The sequence below is a fragment of the Lagopus leucura genome, unplaced genomic scaffold (genome assembly GCF_019238085.1).
Source record: "Lagopus leucura isolate 7727_CA_CO unplaced genomic scaffold, USGS_WTPT01 Super-Scaffold_100001, whole genome shotgun sequence".
Classification (NCBI taxonomy): Eukaryota; Metazoa; Chordata; class Aves; order Galliformes; family Phasianidae; genus Lagopus; species Lagopus leucura.
Genome location: NW_024962262.1, coordinates 84,045,763 through 84,066,535, shown reverse-complemented (window position 1 = coordinate 84,066,535; position 20,773 = coordinate 84,045,763). Strand labels below are relative to the sequence as shown.

General features: G+C 35.2%; 1 protein-coding gene across 3 annotated transcripts in view; it reads left to right on the top strand.

Annotated features, from left to right (window-relative positions):
* The window catches only part of GBE1 (1,4-alpha-glucan branching enzyme 1), a 146,575-nt gene that overhangs the window by 24,043 nt on the left and 101,759 nt on the right, over positions 1–20,773 (top strand). For all 3 annotated transcript variants that reach the window (XM_042868507.1, XM_042868506.1, XM_042868505.1), the window contains exons 2-3: positions 10,228–10,397; positions 14,588–14,703. In XM_042868507.1, the coding sequence (XP_042724441.1) occupies positions 10,228–10,397; positions 14,588–14,703 (286 nt within the window). The remainder of the gene's footprint in view (positions 1–10,227; positions 10,398–14,587; positions 14,704–20,773) is intronic.

The window sequence follows — 20,773 nt, the reverse complement described above, 5'->3', positions numbered from 1 at the left end:
AAGAGTGGGGCTGACTGATGCTCTCAGGTTGATTAAGACCTTCATGATGCAGTACTTCTTGCCTAGAAAAAATTGTATTATAATTTTTTTCTAAAAAGTTCCTGTGTCTTTTTCTGAAACTTCTGCTTTTGTACTGTGTTGATTCCAGTGTGGTGCTAGTGCTATGGGAATCATTGCTTCTGTTTTTTAGCTTCCCCATTAACTAACTTTGGTACCTGTTAATATGAAGGAAGTATCTTAGAAATCATTGATGATAGGATCAAATGGGAATGGGTATGGTGTTATGTACAAATTCATTCTGATCAATAACTCATTTGAGTGAGTTATCTCCAGCTTAAGGGGGGGGGGGAGGGTTTAAGCATATAAATAGTAAAAATGATTTTGGAGCTTTCTAGCAATGTGTTTTACTGAAAGGAAAAAATGAACTATTTTGTGTGAGGGGAGGCAAGGAGGAGTAGAGCTCTACAGTTTGCGGTTAAATAATACTGAATAACAAGAGTTTTTGTACTTAAATTAAAAATGCATTAGTACTCCAGATAAATTATTTTTTTGACTGTATTGGGTCCCTATTACAAACAAACCAATAACTGATTTTCCTGTAATTTACCTGGGAACATGATTAATGTTAAGCATTAGTTATTCCGGTGCGTTTGGCAATATGAAAACCTGAATGGTTAGCAAGAACGCTAATTTGAAATAAAAGTGAATAAGCAGAGTTGCAGAAGTATGGCCTGTGGAGTGCCACGTGGGGAGTGTGTTGTGTCCCATGTGCCCGTGGCAGCGCTGCTTCATCAGCACCCGTCTTTCCAGTCACGCTTGTGTTCACGTCTCTGCTACATGCTCTGCTGATTACCTTGGAAAAGGGCAATGCTGTAACTGTTCAACTGACCTTTCAGTTTATTTTCTCTTGTGTAATATGAAACATGAGCTAACACAGTCTTAGTCTGCTGATTTCGAGAAAGAAATCTCTTTACATTCCTACAGCTTTCTGCTTGACTATGGAGTTTCTCTCTAATTATGTTAATCTAAAAAGCACTACCTCAAATTATTTTGCTTCTCTATTAAGATGGCATCCAAAGTTTTACAGTAGAATTTTTTTTGGAGCATAATTTATGCATAGTTAAGATTACTTTGCAGAGATAGTGAGATGATGACTATGAAATGGAGAAATCTGATAACTGAAGTGTTTAACTGCCAACTATTTAGATGTGTAAAACAAGAACACTATTGCTAAATTTATACTTTTTCATTTGTATGTAAAGTCACAGAATTGAGCTTTTAGACAGTAATTGCAAACTAGTGTTTCTTCAGACTGTTCCTTTGTGATGAGGAAGTTGGTTTCCGTGCTTTGGCATATGCAGAGTATGCACAGCCGTTTTGTTCCGAAAAGATGTAATGCTGTTAGTATCTTGGAGGAGGCTGTCATTTGGGAGTGTCTTTAAATTTTTAAACAAAAAATTGTATAATTTTAATCTCTAAAAATGGAAAATAGCTTACTCGTAGGAAGTGTTAATGCTGAGGTATTTCTATGCTTTTCTCTCTCACTCAACTTGATGTCTTTAACTAATTCTCTAGACTTCCCACTTCCTCCTTCTAAACATTAGTGGTTTGCTATACTTACTCTGAGATGTGTCCAGGTGTTTCTAATTGAACTGAAGGGGGTGAGATCAACACATGAGATTTAGGTAAGGAAACCTCTAAATATTGTGATGAACGGTGTTCTTACAAGTGGATTGGTTTAGGTAATTCAGAGGAGCAATTATTATTAAATGATTGCATTAAGTTTGCATTTGATACACTTTGTAATTGCTCTTGCATTTGGTTCTGAATCAAGCAATCTATATGTTTGTTATGAGACATTTGTCAACTGTATTCTTACTGTGCAGAAAGCTCTGTGCCTGAATATGTCAGCAAATAATCTTGCTAAAATACTGCTGAAATTTGTCTTTATTAAATTTCTAGTTTATTAGTCTTCACATTTGTGAGAAACAGCAGCTGCTGATAAGATGCCAAGAAAACCTTTATAGTTGCTCTTTATTTTCTGATAATTTTCATAGTTTGTGCTCATGAAACAGGCTGCATAGTGTTGTTAGACCTCGACTTGCAAATCACTGCATTATATCTTGAAAAAAGCTTATGCTTCATTAGTTATTTTGTCGGGTATGAATAAGTTTTAATAGAGCAAATGATTACTCATTAATTATCCCAAGCAGGTATCTTCCTAATGTTTAAGATACTGCATTTAGTTTGACACAAAACTGTGCTATCTCCTTATATTGAAGTAATGGGACATCCAAGGTGAGTTGGGAGTTTGTATCCCTTTACTCACTATGGAAGATGCCTGAGAATTTTGACTGAATTAAGGTGTTGTGGATTTTTTTTTTTCTGCTGCTTTAACTTTTTTTTCTATTTCCATTTCTTATGTAGCTTCCAGTATTACAGTCTCATTCTATCTGGAGAGATGTAGCAATGATGCTTAAGTTAGTGCATTTACTTGTGTTCTCCATGTTGGCATCCGTTATTTGCAGACTAGATAAAAAAAAAAAATTAGAAAAAAGCTGCTTTTGAAACTTTCTTTTTGAGAGGAGGAACCAGATCTTGAATTTTGAGCACTCCCTTAGTGGTAGGAATAGTAACAAATGTTTCAACTGTGTAAGTTTTCTATTGGAATACCTGTATATCCAAATTACTTGCGTGACACCTAATGTAAACTGATTATCATTGGACAATCTGTGAAATCTTCCATTTGTAGCTGAAAATAGATGTTACATTGCTTTGAGATTTTTTTGAGATAAAGAGGCAAAGTATTTGTATAATGAAGATTTTTAATAATTATTGCTGGAATCTCTGATTTAGCCACCCACAGACAGTGATCATGATTTCAGAAACAAAATCTTTGCTTGTAATGCTTAGAAAAACAAAATGAAATGACAGACTTTGTCTCTTTAAAGGTCACCCATTGGTATCTTGTAATTTTAAAGCGTACACTCCTGGAATTCTTTGGACACTTCAAGGGTTACATGATGTTCAACTGTAAATGAATACACTTAACATTTAAATGTGTTAACCATATCTTTCTCTTTAGATAGTGCGAGTCAGTCATCTAAAACTATGAAGTTGATCTAGGTTACAGTGCAGTTAATTTTTTTTGTCCTGAAATAGCAGTACTTACCTGCTGGAGAGCAGCCCTGAGGAGAAGGATTTGGAAATGGTGGTTGATGAAAGACTCAGCGTGAGCCATCAGTTTGTGTTTGCAGCCCAGGAGGCTAAGTGTATCCTGGATTGCATCAAGAGAAGTGTGATCAGCAGGTCAAGGGAGGTGATTTTGCTCTTGCGAGACCCCACCTGGTGGAGTACTGTGTCCATTTCTGGGGGCCCCCAACACAAGCTGACGCTGAGCTGTTGGAGCAGGTCTGGAGGAGGACCACAAAGATGAGCAGAGGGCTGGAGCACTTCTTCTATGATGACAGGCTGAAAGTGCTGGAGTTCTTCAGCCAAGAGAAGAGAAAGCTGTAAGGTGACCTGATAGTGGCCTTCAAGTATCTGAAGGGGGCCTACTGGAAAGCTGGGGAGGGACTTTTTAATAAGGGCATGCATCAACAGGATGAGGGGAAATGGTTTTAAACTAGAAGAGGGTAGACTTAGATTAGATGTTAGGAAGAAATTCTTTACTGTGAGGGTGGTGAGATGTTGGAACAGGTTGCCCAGTGAAGTTGTGAATATCTGCTCCTTGGAAGCATTCAAGACCAGGCTTGATAGGGCTTTGAGCTAACTGGTCTAGAAGGAGGTTCCTGCCTGTGGTAGGGGAATTGGAACTAGGTGATCTTATAGGTCCCAACCCAAACCATTCCATGATTCTATGAGTCTTATACTATGATTAGATGAAAGAAAGATGAGTAAGGGGAGATGGAGAATAAAATTAAATAAAATACTTCTGTTTTGATATACTTTCACTAATGACCAAAACTGCCGAAGAAAGAAAAAGGAATTTGTTTTTGCCACGCTCTGCAAGTTGTGCTCAATTTGTTGTACTGCAGAAATCTCATTTGGGAAGAATTTTCTGTCTTTCTCCTGTCTTCTTTCAGGCTATTCCCTTACAGGTAGCTAAATGAGGACAGTGTATGAGAATAAATTATTGATTAAATGAGAAACTGAGATGTGGGGACTCAGTAATCATAGCAATAGCTATCAGCATGGACTTTACAGTTGTTGAAAGTGTAACTACATCTGCAAATTAATAGCAGCAATATTGGAAAAAGTAATCTGTGAATAGCCATGTTCTTTATTTTGAAATATTTAGAGATGTTGAATCTATATTTCTGGCTTCCACTTTCATCTTTTCATTCCTTTTTTCTTCTGTGAAATGGTAGGGGGCGTAGAAGGAATAAAGATGGACACTATTAGTGGTGATTGTTTTGTGATCATGTTCAATATTCCCACATGTCCCTCCTTCGACTACTTGGAAAATGTTTAATTCTACTCTGCCTTTCCAGGAACACATAGTGAGAATGCACAGATGCTTTTGTATAGAATTTTGTGACCAAAGTGTTAACATCACATCTTCAGATACAGAGTTCCTCTTCTTACATGGCTATCAGGATGTTTTATTTTTTTATTTTAAGAAGCTGTTGCTGTATAAATATTCAGTGTAGGCGCTTTAAATGATACCTGTCACTGCTAGTAGATGACAGCATTGAAAAATTTTGGACATCAATATCTTAAAGATGGGCTGTCTGTGATAACAGAAGGGAACTGTAGCTCCTAAGCCTTTTTTGATATATCAGTCAAAACCAGATATTAATCCTTTCTGTTGTTCTCACTGTAGTAATCTATTTGAGCTAAAATAAACTTCAATTCCTCGTTTGCCAATTTTTGAAGTGTCTTCATTTAAATAAGCCTTTAAGAATGATGAGTTTTAATCATCCTATAGAGGGGTGATCTGTAAATGGTATAATGTTGGTGAAAGTGTGGTACAGTGACAGTTTGGACTTTCCTGTTTGTTGGAAACTTTGAAATAAGACCTAGCATTCCTCACAGAGGTTTCAGGAATAAGTTTATGAACAGGATAAATGAATAAATGGCGTCTCAAAACATCAAAACAAACTGGTTCTGTTTTCTTTTTTTTTTTTTTTTTTTTTTTTTTTTTTGGTAATGATTTTTTATTTTTTTAAAGGAGAGGAAAAAAAAAAAATTATTAACCAAACAATTCTCCTTGTTTTTTTCTATCTTTCAGTTCTTCCAATATGTAATGGTTTTATGATTTTTTTGGTTATCGGTATTCCACATCATAGCGTCATGTAGTGCACTGGGAGTTAGTGTTAATGCTCCAGGTCCAGGTATGTGTCCCAGAAGAGAAGAACTACAGAAGACTGTTAGCTGTGCTGCTATCACTTCTGCTCGGGGGAGCAGATATAAGTCTTTGGTAGGTCATCTGACATTTCTTTTTTCAATTGTCAGGCCTCTCCTCACTGCTGCTCATCTCAGCTGCACGCATTGCCTCAGCATTAGTGTAAGGCCTATAGCTTTCAGATACTCTCTCTAATTGTATTTGATATTAGTTTCAGTTTTAATTATATTGTATTATAGTGTATTATCTTGCATTCTGATACCATTTTTAGTAAATTAGTCTGTTTCTCCTCAGATTGTTGCTGCTGGTTTTAATTATTCAGGATCCCCTGTTTCCCCTTTCTAGAGGTGCAGATCTGCAGATTCCTCTGCCCTGCTAGTCACAGAACCAGGCCAAACCAGCCTGTAAACTGTTGACGCAATACCTACATTAGAAGAAAGGAAAAGAAATATAACAGACTGAAGTATTTGAGAGTTTTTTCTTTCCTTTTGGCTCTACCTTTATTTTTAACACTGACATTCCTGCAAGTGTTTTTTTTTTTTTTTTTTTTTTTTTGTTGAAAAATGAGAGGATTTGGTTACAGAGAACAACTTACTGCGTGTTTTCTTTCATATCCTTTCCCCTTTGGTGTCTGCAGAATTGGGCTATCCATATGGATGCCAGATATCATCATCAAAGCCTCTCCTATTTACTTTCATGTTTTGAATAAATTTGCATTAATATTGGGCCAATATTGTGGAAATAAATTATGGCACAAAAACTAATGTGGACAAAAAAAAATCCAGAAATGAACAGCTACTGAAATGTGAACATCATAAGCAGAAGAGGGATGAAAGTGATTAATGTAAGTGTTGACACCACAGGTCTTAAAATAGGCTGATTGACTGCTCTATAAACTGCAATAATTATGACTTCCTAAAAAGGTGCAAGAGTGGGCATAAAAATGTTCTGAAATTATGCAGCCATATTAGAGTGCAGCACCATGGTGATTAAATGAGGATATTATGTATGCTGCCAAGACCTCTTTGGTTATATTAGTTTCTATTTAGATTCCTATGAGACCTAAGAAATTCAGTGTAAATACAAAGATTTAAAATTTTATAATACAAAGTGGCTAGAGGGGAGTAGAAACCTCCAATTGTTTTAAAAATTAGAGGTCTGAGGGCTTTATGTGGAGATGTAATTCATTATTATGACTTGCCGTCAAACTTCAGTATTCTGCCAAAAGTGATATTTCACTGAGACAGTTTAGTTTGGGAAGGAGGAAACTTAAATTTTATTTATTTATTTTGCCATAAAGAAATTAGTATTTTAAATGTCTTTTTCTCATTTTTAATGGGATTAGCTAGTTGACTTAAGTCAGTGATGATAGGAATTGAGGTATCACAGTTACGAAATAACTAGTACATTTATTTCTTTGAGGAAGAGTTGTCTAGCTTTGCATTGAACTGATAGGCTTTGAGAAGCTGTGTTTTAACATCTACATACTTCCACTACGTAAGTAGTTGAAAGGCAAAACATTTGAGTCTTTTGAAATGATAGCTGCTTGCATGAAATAGAACTCTTTAAAATGGCCTGAGTTAATACCATCTTTAAAATTTTCATTCATCTTTATTCTCTTTGAAACTGTGTTACTGGCAAGGCACCTACTTTCTGGATAGTCACTGTGCAATATCATATTTTCAGGTTTTAAAATCTGTGCCAATTCTTACATTCCCATTGTATGGTTTCAAACAGGGCTGCATATAAAGCATAGGAATCAAAGCAACAGAGTTTTACGAATCATGAATATAACAGCAACAGATTTTTGTGACACTGTTCTAAGTTATGTTTATGGTTACCCATACTTCCCTGTGAAATACCAGAGGAGAAAAGAAAGAGTGCTGGTGTGAAAGTGCTAGTCTGTTACCAAATGTATTTCATGTTGGTTGTATGTGTAGTAATGCCCAGTCTGAATCTGTTTCCACTAAGTCTGGAGAAAAACACTGAATTTTTGATATTTTTAGCTTAAAACTCATTGGCCTCTTAATGGAGATGAGTTGAAAGGACGTGGGATTTGAATTGAAAAATCCTTTGGTGTGGTCCTATGATCCCATCGTAGTACATGAGCTTGCTTTTTCATAAGAATTCCTGGAGCAAGAAATGCACCACAGCAGTCCTGGTCAGCTGTACTTGGCGTGTTTGTCATCCCTGATCCTGTAGTAAAGGAGCTAGCATACATCTTCCACTTACCTGTGACCAGAGCCCTGGAAAATATGTGGATCTTCTTGTAACTTTTTTTTTCTTTTCTCTTTAATTTTTGTCACAAAGGTAACAGTTGTACTTTTCGAAGTATCACAAAGTTGAAATCATACTTAAGTATACCTCTTCAGTGTCAACTTCAATATAAGGAAGTAGAAAAATCTGATGAGACTTTGCAGTTGCTCGTGAAGGCATAAAGGTTTAAGAGGTGGAATGCAGAACTTGGCTTCTAATCCTGGCTTCTATCTTTGAATGCTGCTGGCAATTCCTGTCACATGTCTGGAATTTTGCAAGATTCTCTCACCTTCAGATTGTTCCCTGTTAGCAGTCTGGTTGTAGTCTGTATAGCTACATATGTCATATAAATTTGTGTGCATGTTTGCCAGTGGTAACATGTAATATTCAGAGGAGATTGCTAAATGTGGTGATCAGACAGATATCCACCTCTTTTTAATGCTTGTGTGCCATGAATGAACATATCAGCCTTTGGAATGGTTCAAACAAAAAGATTTTCCTGTCATTTTCTTTGTGTAATTCTGGGCTTTCAGTCTGAAAGATGAAAATGTTTCAGTGATGTAGAAATGAAAGAAGATTCTGTGAAAGCAAAACCTTAAGGTTGCTACACCTGGATTACAAGAACGCTCTTAAATGAATCCTCTCCTTTATAGCAGATAGAGAAATACACTTCTGTTCTGATTTACAGGATCTTCAAGGGAAGGTAACTTTGTTTTGTGGCCAGATGTATTTTGTCTCCTGAGATGAGTTTTTCAGAATAGTTCACAGCACAAGTAATTGATCCATTTTGGAAGCCTGTGGCTTTTTCATGAACTTCAAACAACCCATAGTCCTATATTTGATCGCTTCAGGAGGTCACTGACAGAATTAAAACTGCATGCTTTCTGGAATATCGTGTAAAACAAACACAGAGGGCACTAGTTGTTCCAATTTTCATAATATCTATAATGATGGCACAGCAGTTGTCTGAATGAACTTTCTCTGTCACAAGCACTTTGCTCTTGTATAATGACTATATTTAAAGAGTAGCTTTAAATAAAACAAAGAACTATATTCCTTCCCCAAACTGAGCAAATTAGAATACATTTACTGTTCAAATAGAACCTTTCAGTAGGGAACAATGTTTCTGTTACCAAATGCTATATGGTGAGCTTCTGAGCCTGTTTTAATTGCTTGTTCTGTTTCTGTATTTAACTTTCATTTTATTTATTGATATAAATATTTCTGATTGCAATTGATTAAAATTCCATTGACTGGATGTGTATATATAGGTTATACACTTATACACAGTGTAAATGAAATTGATTACCAGAGTAGTTGTTTGCAATGTGTTTCTGAGGATTAGATTCATGAGTAAATTTAAAGGAATGGTGCAGGTAGATGGGCAACCATCTGTATTCTGTAGTGAATCCTGAAGCATTTTTTTAAATTTGCTGTTTTTAAATGTGAACATTGTAATACAAACCTGCTGGGAGATTAACCTTGAAAGTGGTCATAGTACTCAAAATTAATATGTTATTCTGTTTAACCAGTAAATTGACACTTTGATCCCTTACTTTGAACTAATGAAGACCAATTCTGAAACAAAACTTTAAAACAAATCTGAGAGTAGTGCACCAGACCTAATGTTACAGGCAGAGTAACTCTTTTCTTTTTTTCTTCTAAACCAACGAAGCATAATATTGTAATATTGTTAGCTTTTTTTATGTTTATTTTTCCTTTTTCAAAATACTGTAAGTGTAATGAGGCAGACAAGTTGGTTTTGCTTCAGTTCTTTCCAGTTTTTATACATTTCAGAAGCCTCCTTTCCATTTATGAAGAACACTGGTACATTTCTAAATTGCAAATAAAATAACCTTGCAGATAGCATTAATAAAATTCTCAATTGAAGTTCTTTAGCCATGCCTCTTCACATAGTAGCTCACACTTGGGGAAGCAAATCTAACCCTCTTCTTTGTGTAGTATCTGGCTATAGTGTGTCTCTGAATTGCTGGGAGTGTCTGACAGGAGAACTCCAAGCTGTTAATATCAAACTTTACATTAGAGGCTTATTGCATTTCTAGCCCTAATAGGGGTAAGTATGGAAGTAATTATTTTGTATCGTCCTCTAAAGTTTGACCGTAAGTAAATGTATATACTTCTCACCAACTAGTTGCAGTGGCAGAGGACTACGTAGTTTTGCTGATAATCTTTCTAGATAAATTGTTTAAGCAGTGCCAGACTATTTCCTCCATGCTTGCTATTTGCTGTATTGCAGATTCTTCAGTATTCAGAGTTTGTCTATTAAAATTGGTTATGATAGATGTACCAGGCCTATGGAATTCTCCCTATGATGTCCTTGCTCAGTATTAATAAGATAGATGAAAAAGTATTAAGCTGTTCAGAGTATGAATTTCTCCTGTTGTGTTGCAACACCAGGATTTTTGAACTGCCAATCAGGAACTGTAGGCTCCTTAGAGTCTTAGACTTAAAGTGCAAGGACTTCATGTGAAGTGGAGAAAACAGAAGTGGAAACTGCAACTTTTTTCTGGATTGCAACTATAAAAAGTTGTGGTTTGATAATTTATTTTCTATTTCTGTAAAGAGAAATGTCTCAGTTATTCTTTTTTTTTTTTTTTTTAAAGGTATGCTCTGTTCTACAAACGTTTGAAGGGCATTGATGACAATGAAGGAGGTCTTAATAAATTTTCAAAAAGTTACAAATCTTTTGGAGTTAACCAATTTGTGGATGGTGGTGTATATTGCAAAGAGTGGGCACCAGGTGCAGAAGCAGTGTTTCTCACAGGTGATTTCAGTAAGTATTTCAGGAACATTTCCTCTCCCTTACACTGTGTTTTAGATCAATATCCTTTTCACTTAAAAACAGTGCTGTGGCAAACATTCAATTCTCATAGCAAAAATACATATGATGTGTTGCTAGTGTAGTGGCATTTAGTAACTTAATCTTCTGTATTAGAATAACCTAATAATGTGTTTCCATTGAATTCAGTATTATGTATCAGAATTATGTATTTCTATTTTTATATCCATAAAATGACTTCTCTAAAGACTCTAGCCTGATCACAGTGCAGCATTAGCTGAATATACCTAAACTACTTGATAACCTTTCTGAAGATATACAGTTAGGCTTTTGTAGTATTGTGTGAAGGGAGGGAGAAAATAACAGGTGAAATAACCTGATTTATCTTCTCTACTAATCTAACAGCAGTGTTACCCAAGAACCAAGGCTTTTTGTGATTCTAACTAATCATGAGAGTGTAGAAACAAGTACTGCTTCAAAATGGTAATATCAAATCCTAATTGAACGTGCTCATGAAAAAGTACTATTCTCTTCTGGGAAAAGAAGGGATGGTGTTGGCAGAACAGGAAGGTGGCAGGATCACAGTGGAGGAACTGTATTGCTTAGTTTGAGAACTGGGAAGACATTGATTTACTTACGTAGAGCTTGAGACAAAATCATAAATTTGCTTGTTTGTCAGAAGGCTAGCCACGCTTAGGTCATGTTATGCAAACTCTTAAATGCAAGTCAGGTGCATTTTTGCTCTTAAATCCTGCAATACTAGTTCAACTCTCTAATTTTTTTTTTGTATGCCTATATAACTTTAAAATGGTAAGACTCTTTACCTACACTGTTAACTGTAGTATCTGGTGGTAGAGCAGTTAAGCCTTTGTACTAAAATGTGCACTGTTAGAAAGAAATTTAAGTAGATTACCCTCACAGTACTTTTTAGATATGTTGAGATTTTTTTTTCAGTATTTCATAGTTCCCAGATATCAGGCCTAAACTGTGTCTATTTTAATTGTCACTTTTTTTTTTTTTTAGTTTAAGAACTTGATTAAAGGGTCTGTGTCTGCTATTTACTCTTATAATCTGAGCATGTAGACAGTGATTACTTTTAGGAAATCTTTAATGCAGAAGATGAACAGAAAGGTTTGTGTAACAGCACTTTCAGCTGTGGTCCCATTTGATACAATTTGACCTAACAAATGACAGGGTAGCTTTCCTTCAAACAGTGCCTGTCTTTAAATTTGAATAGATGTTGATAAAATAGGTTGATACATCATGTGAATTTTAATACAAAAATCAGATACATCTTTTGATTCCAAAACTCAGTAACAACTCATGGCTATAGTTCACCTCCTGCTAGATTACAGTGGTGCTAGCTGTTAATAGTGACTGTAAGGCAGCTGCATGAGGGAATTTTAAAAGCTAAACTTTACATTTATAAACACACACGATTCTCCTTTTCTCTTTCCTGCTTGCAATCTGGCACCATCAGCTACATCTTAGGCCTCTTCTTTGTAATGGGCTAAATTAAACAATGTAATCTAAGATTAGCTGTTTTGAAAACAGACAATGAAATTAATACCTAAGATTTTAAAACGAGGGTATAAATTGTAAACTGTCTTGGAGTAGAGTTTGCAGGGAAGTACATGTATTGGTACTGGGAAGACAGTTAAAAAACAAAGCAACAACAATAAGCTCACAAGAACAAACCTATTTCATTTAAAAAATATTTCATGTAGTACATCATATGAAGCAGAATTTTAGGAATGAGAACTTAAAATAGTTGTATCTGTTAATGAAATGTGGCAGTAAGAAGTCAAAAGATTAAAAAAGTTCACTTTAATGTGGAAAAAAATGCATTTGTCCTATATATCATATTCATCATCAGTCGTAGTAAAGTATTCATTCCCAAAGGGAAGATAATGTACTCAAAAAGCCTAGAGGAATGGGAGATTGTCATTCAATTCAGATGATTTGGCTTTAATAATATTCTGATGAGAAATTGGGTTGCAAAACCCTAAGATTTAGAGTCAGGTTGCTATAGGTGCATTTAATTAAAACTGAATCCCTTTAACCTTTCTTCAAGTTTTCAAACAGGTTAAAGTTTCAAACTAAATTTATGATCATATTGTATTTAAATTGAATATCAGGTTTTCTGTTAATAAGATTATTTTTTTTTTTTAAAAAAAAAGCTCAGGTTCATAAAGAGGAAAGAGTAATTGAACTACTGGAGGGAGAATGGGTTGAATTGTTACAAGGAAGCAAACCAAACTTAAAATAGCAGCTCTTCAGTTTTAAACTGAAATTTAATGATATGTGATTTAAAAACAAGGCAATTCATGACTTGATTTTAGTTTTGCTGTGGATAAATGGATAATGGTGTTTTCTCATAATAGCTTACTTCCTTAAGTATTATCTGTGGATCTCTTAGGTGTTTGGTTGAAAGACAAGAAAAAACAAATGAAAGAAAAAAAACAAAAACAAAAAACGAAACACCACAAGTACTAATTCCCACTACTTAACCTTTTAAGTTAATTATATTCAAGGACAGAAAACAAGTAAAAAATTGATAGTGCAGACAATAAGAACTTTGATATTAAGAACTTTTAGCTCAAAGTATGAATATGTGAGTTTTTTGGGTTTTTTTAATCTCCTTCCTTGACATTTGTAGGGACTGAGATCCTCCTTATGGACTAACTTCTAGTGTTATACCTCCTGGAAAAAGGCAGAATGGCGCACAAATCTGTATTCAAACTGGAGAATGAAAAACATGAATTTCGGTTAATCCTTGTATTTTCAGAGCTATGTCCAGTGAAATGTTGAATCATGTTAGATATCAAGTGTTACTCTATTTTTTTTTTAATAAGTATTCAAGTAACTTATTCTTCAGCATCTACTACTGCACACTAAGAAGAAAAACAAGCAAACAAAAAAAAAAAAAAACACCACAAACCGAACAAAAAACAATGGAAAACCTAACAAAAATAAGCAATCAAAACCTGTAGACAAGTAGGCTAGTAGTTTCAAAGTAGTGTAAATAGCTGCTGCCCATGGAGCAAGGCAGTAAGTTTTGCTGTCATGTCTAGTTTTTCTCTAATTACTTTCAACTGCTAATATGTTTAATAGAAGTATTTATCAGCTGTTAGTGTATATACTTAGTCTTATATATAATTAATATACATAGGAGCTTGCAGAAGACTGCTTATGCTTCTGTACTTGAGGTGAAAACCACCTGTCATTTTACTGTAGGAAATATAGAAATAGATCATCAAGAAGGAAATTGTGGTGCAGTTCAGTTTTCTGTTTTGACTGGTTTCTTGTTAACATGAGATTTGCTGTTACTGTGAGCTATGTGAGGTGGACAAGTTTCAAGGCAAAAATAACAAGTCATTTTGAAACTTGGCTTAGCACTTTCTTCTAGTTCAGAAATAGTTACATTGCCTTTTGCTAGTCAGTTCAGAAGCTGTATATTTGGTTGCATTCATAAGAACTAACCTTGAACATCTATAGAAATGCACACAATTTTCTTGGCAGGCATTTATTCAGTTAAGCATGTCATCATGACTAACCTCACACCTCTCCAGAATTCAGTGACTCAAAACAATATGAAGAATCTTGAATTATATAATCTAAGCTTGGTTCAGTAAATGTGTTTTGTTTTTGTGTTTCTTTTAATGAAAAGGGAACCCTCTTCAGGATTTAATTAATTATAACCGTGGCATTTCAGGCTAACATTCTTAGCTGTTACAAAGCATTTAGTTTTAAGTGGTTTTGTGGTTATTGCTACCAGGTTTGTCAGCTGCTTCCTTCCTCATTCTCCTCATTTATATACTTTGTGTTATTATGGACATCAGTTAGTCAAAACAGAAGCAACTATAAGTATGCGTATCCATATCCAGAGTTGGTTTAGGTATATGGTTTATGGAGATGGCTTTTATTTTGTCCAAGAATATTTTTTTCCCTTTTCTGTAATCAGAAATTGTCGAAGTAGAATTGGAGTATGGTTTCCCAGTGACACCATCATATTGAACCTCTTCTAAAGGAAGTGTGCAGTAGTAGCTGATATAAAAGTATTTGTTTATACATTGCTGAAAATCAAATGTATTCTGAAAAAGATTGAAAATACTGTTATGACTTTGAATTTTAATAGGGCATATTTTAAGATAAATACACTTAATTCTATGTTCCTTTTACAGATGGCTGGAATCCATTTTCTCATCCATATAAGAAAATGGATTATGGGAAATGGGAGTTGTTCATTCCACCTGGACAAGATGGTTTTTCTCCTGTGCCCCATGGATCAAAGCTAAAGGTCCTAGTTCAAACCTTTTTCTTTTCAATTCTTGTGACATTTCTTACTCATTTTGTCCTGTTTATTTTCTCCTAAATATCTTGTGGTACTTACAAGAAACAAAATCAATTTATCTTCTTGTGCAAGTGACCCTAAATGGTGAAAGAGTAATGTCTAGTTTTCTTTGTCTATATTTTGTGCAACTACTTAGTATTCTATTCAAATCTTAGCACCCTGGTGGGAAGTGCTATGCTTTTAACTATAACTTTTCAAGTGTTCTGTTTGTATGTAGTATATCTAGCCTTTTAAAACTTAACTCTTAACACTTAGTAATTAAGAATATTGATCCGTAGACATAGCTTAAGGAATTTGAGCTAAATACAGAATGATGGAAAGCTTATCACCAGTTGTATTTCATGAGCATGAAGTCCTGACTTTCAGAAATTAACTGAATGTTTCTTTGAGCTGTCAAATACCACAATTTTTATGCCTCGTGTCATTATATACACAGCAATATCTATCACTGGATGTGGTTATTTATACATGAATACTGATTTCCCTCACTGTGATATACTTCTGAAAATTTGGCTGTTGCAATTTGAGCTTGTGTTCTAAAGATGTCAAATGATAACAGGGGTCAGCAATGAGTAATTAAGGAAAGAAATATATGAAATCATATATAAGAAAACTAATCAACTGGGAGTGTTTGTATAATACATATACTACAGTCTCAGGGCTCCCATCAACAAAATTAGCACATAAAAAAAAATCCATTAAAAATCTGATCTTAATGAAATGGAATCTGCCAAAGCAAAGAATACGTACTGGAAATGTTTGCTCAATATATGTACTTAATGCTGTGTTTATTATGGTTTAGAAAATTGTCTCAGTAGTAAATATGAATGAATTGAAATTTAGGATTAGGCATTCAGAGGTGTGAGAAAGCTGATTTTATTTTGCAGAGCAGGGGAGAAAACTTTTCTCTGCAACAAAAATGTGGTGATTAAACAATAATTTACGACACTAGAGAATGGTTACTGATATTTTCTATAATTTAGAGATAAATAGGTTGTTCTCTAATTGCTGCTATACTGCCTTTTATTTATGTTGCATTTTCAAAATTAGTGTGCTCAGCTACTATAGAATGTTCTATGCTCAGTATAGAGATAAAAGGTGAGAATGATGAGAAGTGTTGATAACTATTAGCAAATAATGTGTATTCCTAAGAATGCTTGGCAAAATTGAGTTGTGTCTTTGTATAATCATGGTCATATTTCCTACTTTTAAACAGCAGATCTGTACAGTACTTACTCTCTTTCCATTTGCCATCTGTAAGGCAAAGACAATACTGCTCATAATTGGTTTAATATATAGAATTTTGGGTTACCCAGGATGACTGTTAATATCAGTCATGTTATTCGTTGTAGTTCTGTAGTTGCTCTGAGCCTTCTGAAGAGGCTGGCAGAACAGAATGTGGGTTTGATTTCTTTCTTTTTTTTTTTTTTCGCTCCTCCCCCTTGTCTTTAATTGTGCTTTTGTGCAGTTTGCTCTAAACAAGGACATGCAGTTATGACTGACACTCAAAATGTTTAATTACCAAAGAGGTCCGTGAAGGTAAACTGTTGTTGTTCTGTCTGCCCCTGAGTCTGTTTAGCTTTTGAATGCATACATCCTGATGTGAATCAAATTTTGATATCTTTGCACTTAAAATACAAGTACATGTAGTTATACTGATAATTTCACCCACACAATATGCATTCAAACATCTTATGTAACTTTTCTGATAATATTTCATGATTATTTTTTGTTATTGGTGCTTATGAATCTAACGCATCATTAATATTTCTTTTCTGTGCATTTATGTATCATAAAGTAACGCGTGAAAAAAATTCCTCAGTTAAGGTAAGGTGATTCTGAGATGGCTTATCTATCACAAAATCTGAAGTGAGGTTGGAATATTCCATGTGGTAAGAGTGTACATTATCTTCATGTTATGGATCATCTTTCTGTCTGCTATCACTCCAGTAACAGATTCATAGAACTGCTGCTCTTTTATTAGCAGCTTAATTAGCCATTCATGGATTTGTTGGTTTTGGGGATCGTTAGAATTTGTGTAGTAGAACAATGTTTTGCAGTTCTTCATTCATGTAAAAGCTAAGAATATTGCATTTTATGTAGATAGAAATTATGCAGATTGCAGAGGTAATGTTTACAGACACAGGCAGTGTTGTCTGTGTATAATATACTAGCAAGAAAAAAAGTTGTTGTTGGGGTGTGTGTGTGTATTTATATTGCATTACTGTAAAAAGCATAAGGGCATCATAAGTTTTTAGAATTTATTTTGCCAGTATTAATGTTTAAATATTTAAGTAGTCAGTTCCAGACATTCACATACAGATTTGAGTAATCTGCTAGGAGGAAAACAGTTCTTCCAGAAAGTCCTTATCTTTAGCTTCTCTCTATACTATTTTTGTATTGAGTTCTACACAGGTGAATGCCAAGTTCTGAAATTGTGACAAGGTCATTTCTTTTAAATAAGTAATTTCTGAACCAGAATGGAAATGGATGCAGTGTGGCTGGTGACACTAATTTAGACCAGGTCACAAAATATTTTTATAGGAAAATAAATAAAGAACAGAGGTCAAACATTTTCTTGTTCAGTAGTAGTAGACCATCTACTGCAGCTCTTCAGGCAGCCTTCTCATAACCAAAGAAAGACATTAGAGAAGGTGAGTTCAAAAAAAAAAAAAAAAAACCCACAAAAAAAGAAAACACCACAACAACCAATAGCCTTGCATTTTAGTATGCTTTTTACACGTGTGTGTGTGTGTGTGTGTGTGTGAAGGAATAGATGCTTATAGCAGTTAGGCACCTTCTTTTTTCTTTGAAAATAACAAAGTATTTTTTTGTTGTTGTTACTTGGTGATAATAACACCAGGTATTTCCAAAGCTCCTCCTAGGTCCATGAGGGAACTTATGAAGAGTTACTTGGTGAACAAATATAGTTGCTGTTTTGTTATGAGTGCTTTTTATTTTCGGATAGATGACCCCCTCCTTGTGAGGAGGGGGTGAGTGTTATCTACTTTCATTGTCAGAAATGACTCAATTTTTCTTTCATTGACAGTGTTCCCAATTTCTTTTTCATAGTATATAAGCAAGCTATTAGAAGAATTCAGGTGGATAGGCTTCCTTAGTAAGTCTTGTTGTGATGCACGTGCAGGAATTTGTGTTCCACATCATTGTTTTTGCTTGTTATTTGTATATCATAGAATCTTCAAATTGCTCAGGTTGGAAAAGACCTTGAAGATCAAGTCCAATCATAACCTAACCATATAACTCTAACAGTCCTCCGCTAAATCACGTCCCTAAGCACCACAATCAAGATGGTTTTTAAACCATCCCACATTCAGGGATGGTGACTCCACCACCTCCCTGGGGAGCCTATTTCAGTACTTAACAACCTTTTCTGTAGACTAGTGTTTTCTGATATCCAGCCTAAACTTACCCTGGCACATCTTGATGCCATTTCCCCTCATCCTGTCACCAGTGAGAAGAGACCAACACCACCCTTGCTATAAGCATCTTTCAGGTATTTGAAGAGAAGCAGTAAGGTCTTCCCTCAGCCTCCTTTTCCCCAGACTAAACAGCCCCAGTTCCTTCAGTCTCTCCTCACAGGGCATATTGTCCAAGCCCTTCACAAGCCTTGTTGCCCTTCTTTGGACCTGCTCCAGCACCTCAATGTCCTTTCTGTCCTGAGGTGCCCAAAACTGAACACAGTACTTGAGGTGGAGCCTCACCAATGCTGAGTAGAGGAGCAGGATTGCTTCCCTAGTCCTGCTCACCATACTATTCCTGATAGAAACCAGGATGCCATTGACCTTGGCCACCTGGACATGCTGCTGGCTCATATTCAGCCTATTGCCCATCAGTACACCAGGGTTCCTTTCCATCAGGCAGCTTTCCAGCCACTCCTCCCCAAGCCTGTAGGGCTGCCTGGGGTTGTTGTAGCCAAAATGCAGGGCCTGACACTTGGCCCTATTGGAACTCATACAGTTAACCTTAGCCCATTGATCCAGTCCCTCTGTAGTGCCTTTTTCTTTTTTCCCCTCAGGCAGATCAACGCTCCCTCCATAACTTGGTGGAGTATTGTATCTGCTGAAAGTACCTGTAAATTCAGTTTTTATTGTAGCAGTCTATGATTTTGAAATAGTGCCAGTGAAGCTTAGGTCTGGTGATAACACCATTAAAAATTGAAATCTTATTATCTGTGTTGGAGAACTTGTTTAATATTCTTCATAGGAATACAAAAGATCAAAACAGAAAACGAAGAACAACTGGAAAATAGAAGCTAATAAAAATTCAAATCTAGAGAAAATTACCTTCCAAATTCATGACTAACAATCAAATTCTAAAACATTTTGACACAAATAATAAAGCATAGTAAATATAAAATATTGGCAATTACAATTGTGGACTATCTGCTGCTTCAGAATGTTGGATAGAAAATAATTTCTAATTTGACATTGGTGTAAGATGAACTGTAAAATTTTTCTTCTGTGTGCTTGAGAAATTAAATAGTACTAAAATAATAATTGTTAAACTTTCAAGTAGCGACAGTTGACTATGATTTTTTGAAATGATATTGTTAACCTTATAAATTTATCTGGTGCTTTATCTGACAACATGTTGAGTAGGTGCTTGAAATAAAAACACTGTGCACATCCAGATCTTATTCATATCTTAATGAAATTTAGCTCCATGTAATTGATTTAGGTTTATTCCTCTTAACTTATGCAGGCAAGTGTTAGGATGTCTTCAGAGTGTAACTTTGCAATGGTATGGTAAAGATTAGGAAAATTGTCTGAAAAACTTCAGGGATGACTGCATTCATTGGTTTTGTGTAGTCTTCTTGAGGCTATATAAATTAACTACCACTGGGTAGCTTTCTTAGATAGCTTTTATGTAATTGCATGTAGATAGATGACAGTAAGAAAAAAGTATATCCAAAATACAAAATTGAGGCTGGCACCATGGCTAATAAGTCATAATTTCTTATTCTGTACAAAAATACCACCTCTCCTGGTTTTGGATAGTTTTCTAGTTGAAATATATAATGCTTTTTAACATTAATGTGTGCAAAAGCGGAACTGCTTTACATTGCAATGCTTTAACACACACTAACCACATTTAAAGTACCTAAAAGTACATTTTTGTACCTATGAGATTCTGGGGAAAGGAAAATTGGTTGGAAAGAAAAACTTCATATTTACAATTTTTTACCACTCTATCTAGTAACTCATAGAGGTGCATGCTCTGTGTTGAGCATGAAAACCTTGAAAAAGAATCAAATGTGGTGAGCAAGTAGGTTAATCAGTGTCAGGGAACCACTGTCAGTAAAATTCATCAAGTGTAATTACTGACAATAATGAAATAGATGATGTTGCAGCTGGCCTTACTGATCAGGAAGTCCAGTAGCATAGTATAAGACAGGTTTCAAGTTCAAGTCTCATGTGTTTCAAGTAGGCTGCAGTCAAAGTGTGAAAGCATTTTTAATGTGAACATGAAAGAATAGTAGACGTGAATAAATAACAGATTTGTAGCTAGGTTGCTAGGTATAGAAGTGTTAGGGATGTAGTGGCTTTTTCCTTTAAACGTAAGATGTAAATGGATTACACGTAGTCAGACAACAGTCTACATACAAAGGGAGCCCAGATACCCCTAGCTGAGGTAATTCCATAAGTTTTCTGAAGAAGTGTTCCTTGCTTTCTCATACATACAAATCTAATATTTCCTGCTTCCACCTCAGCTGTATGTGGGGAAAATATTCTTGCTCATAGTCTAAGTGCAATGTCACTTTAAATTTCATGTCTTCAAGTGAGTGAGAGGAGTAAAACCTCAGCTCTGCTAAGTTGAACAGTGATTGGAATGAGTGTCTTGAAGCATCATGCTGTGTCATTTGTGTGCAGCAAGGAGCAGACATAGTGTCACTGGCATTTTGAACTATAGGGAACAGGACTGGGGTAGCATATCTATGTCCATATCATTTCTATAATGAGGTACATTCAGTACCTCAGTGGAGCGAAATGGGGAA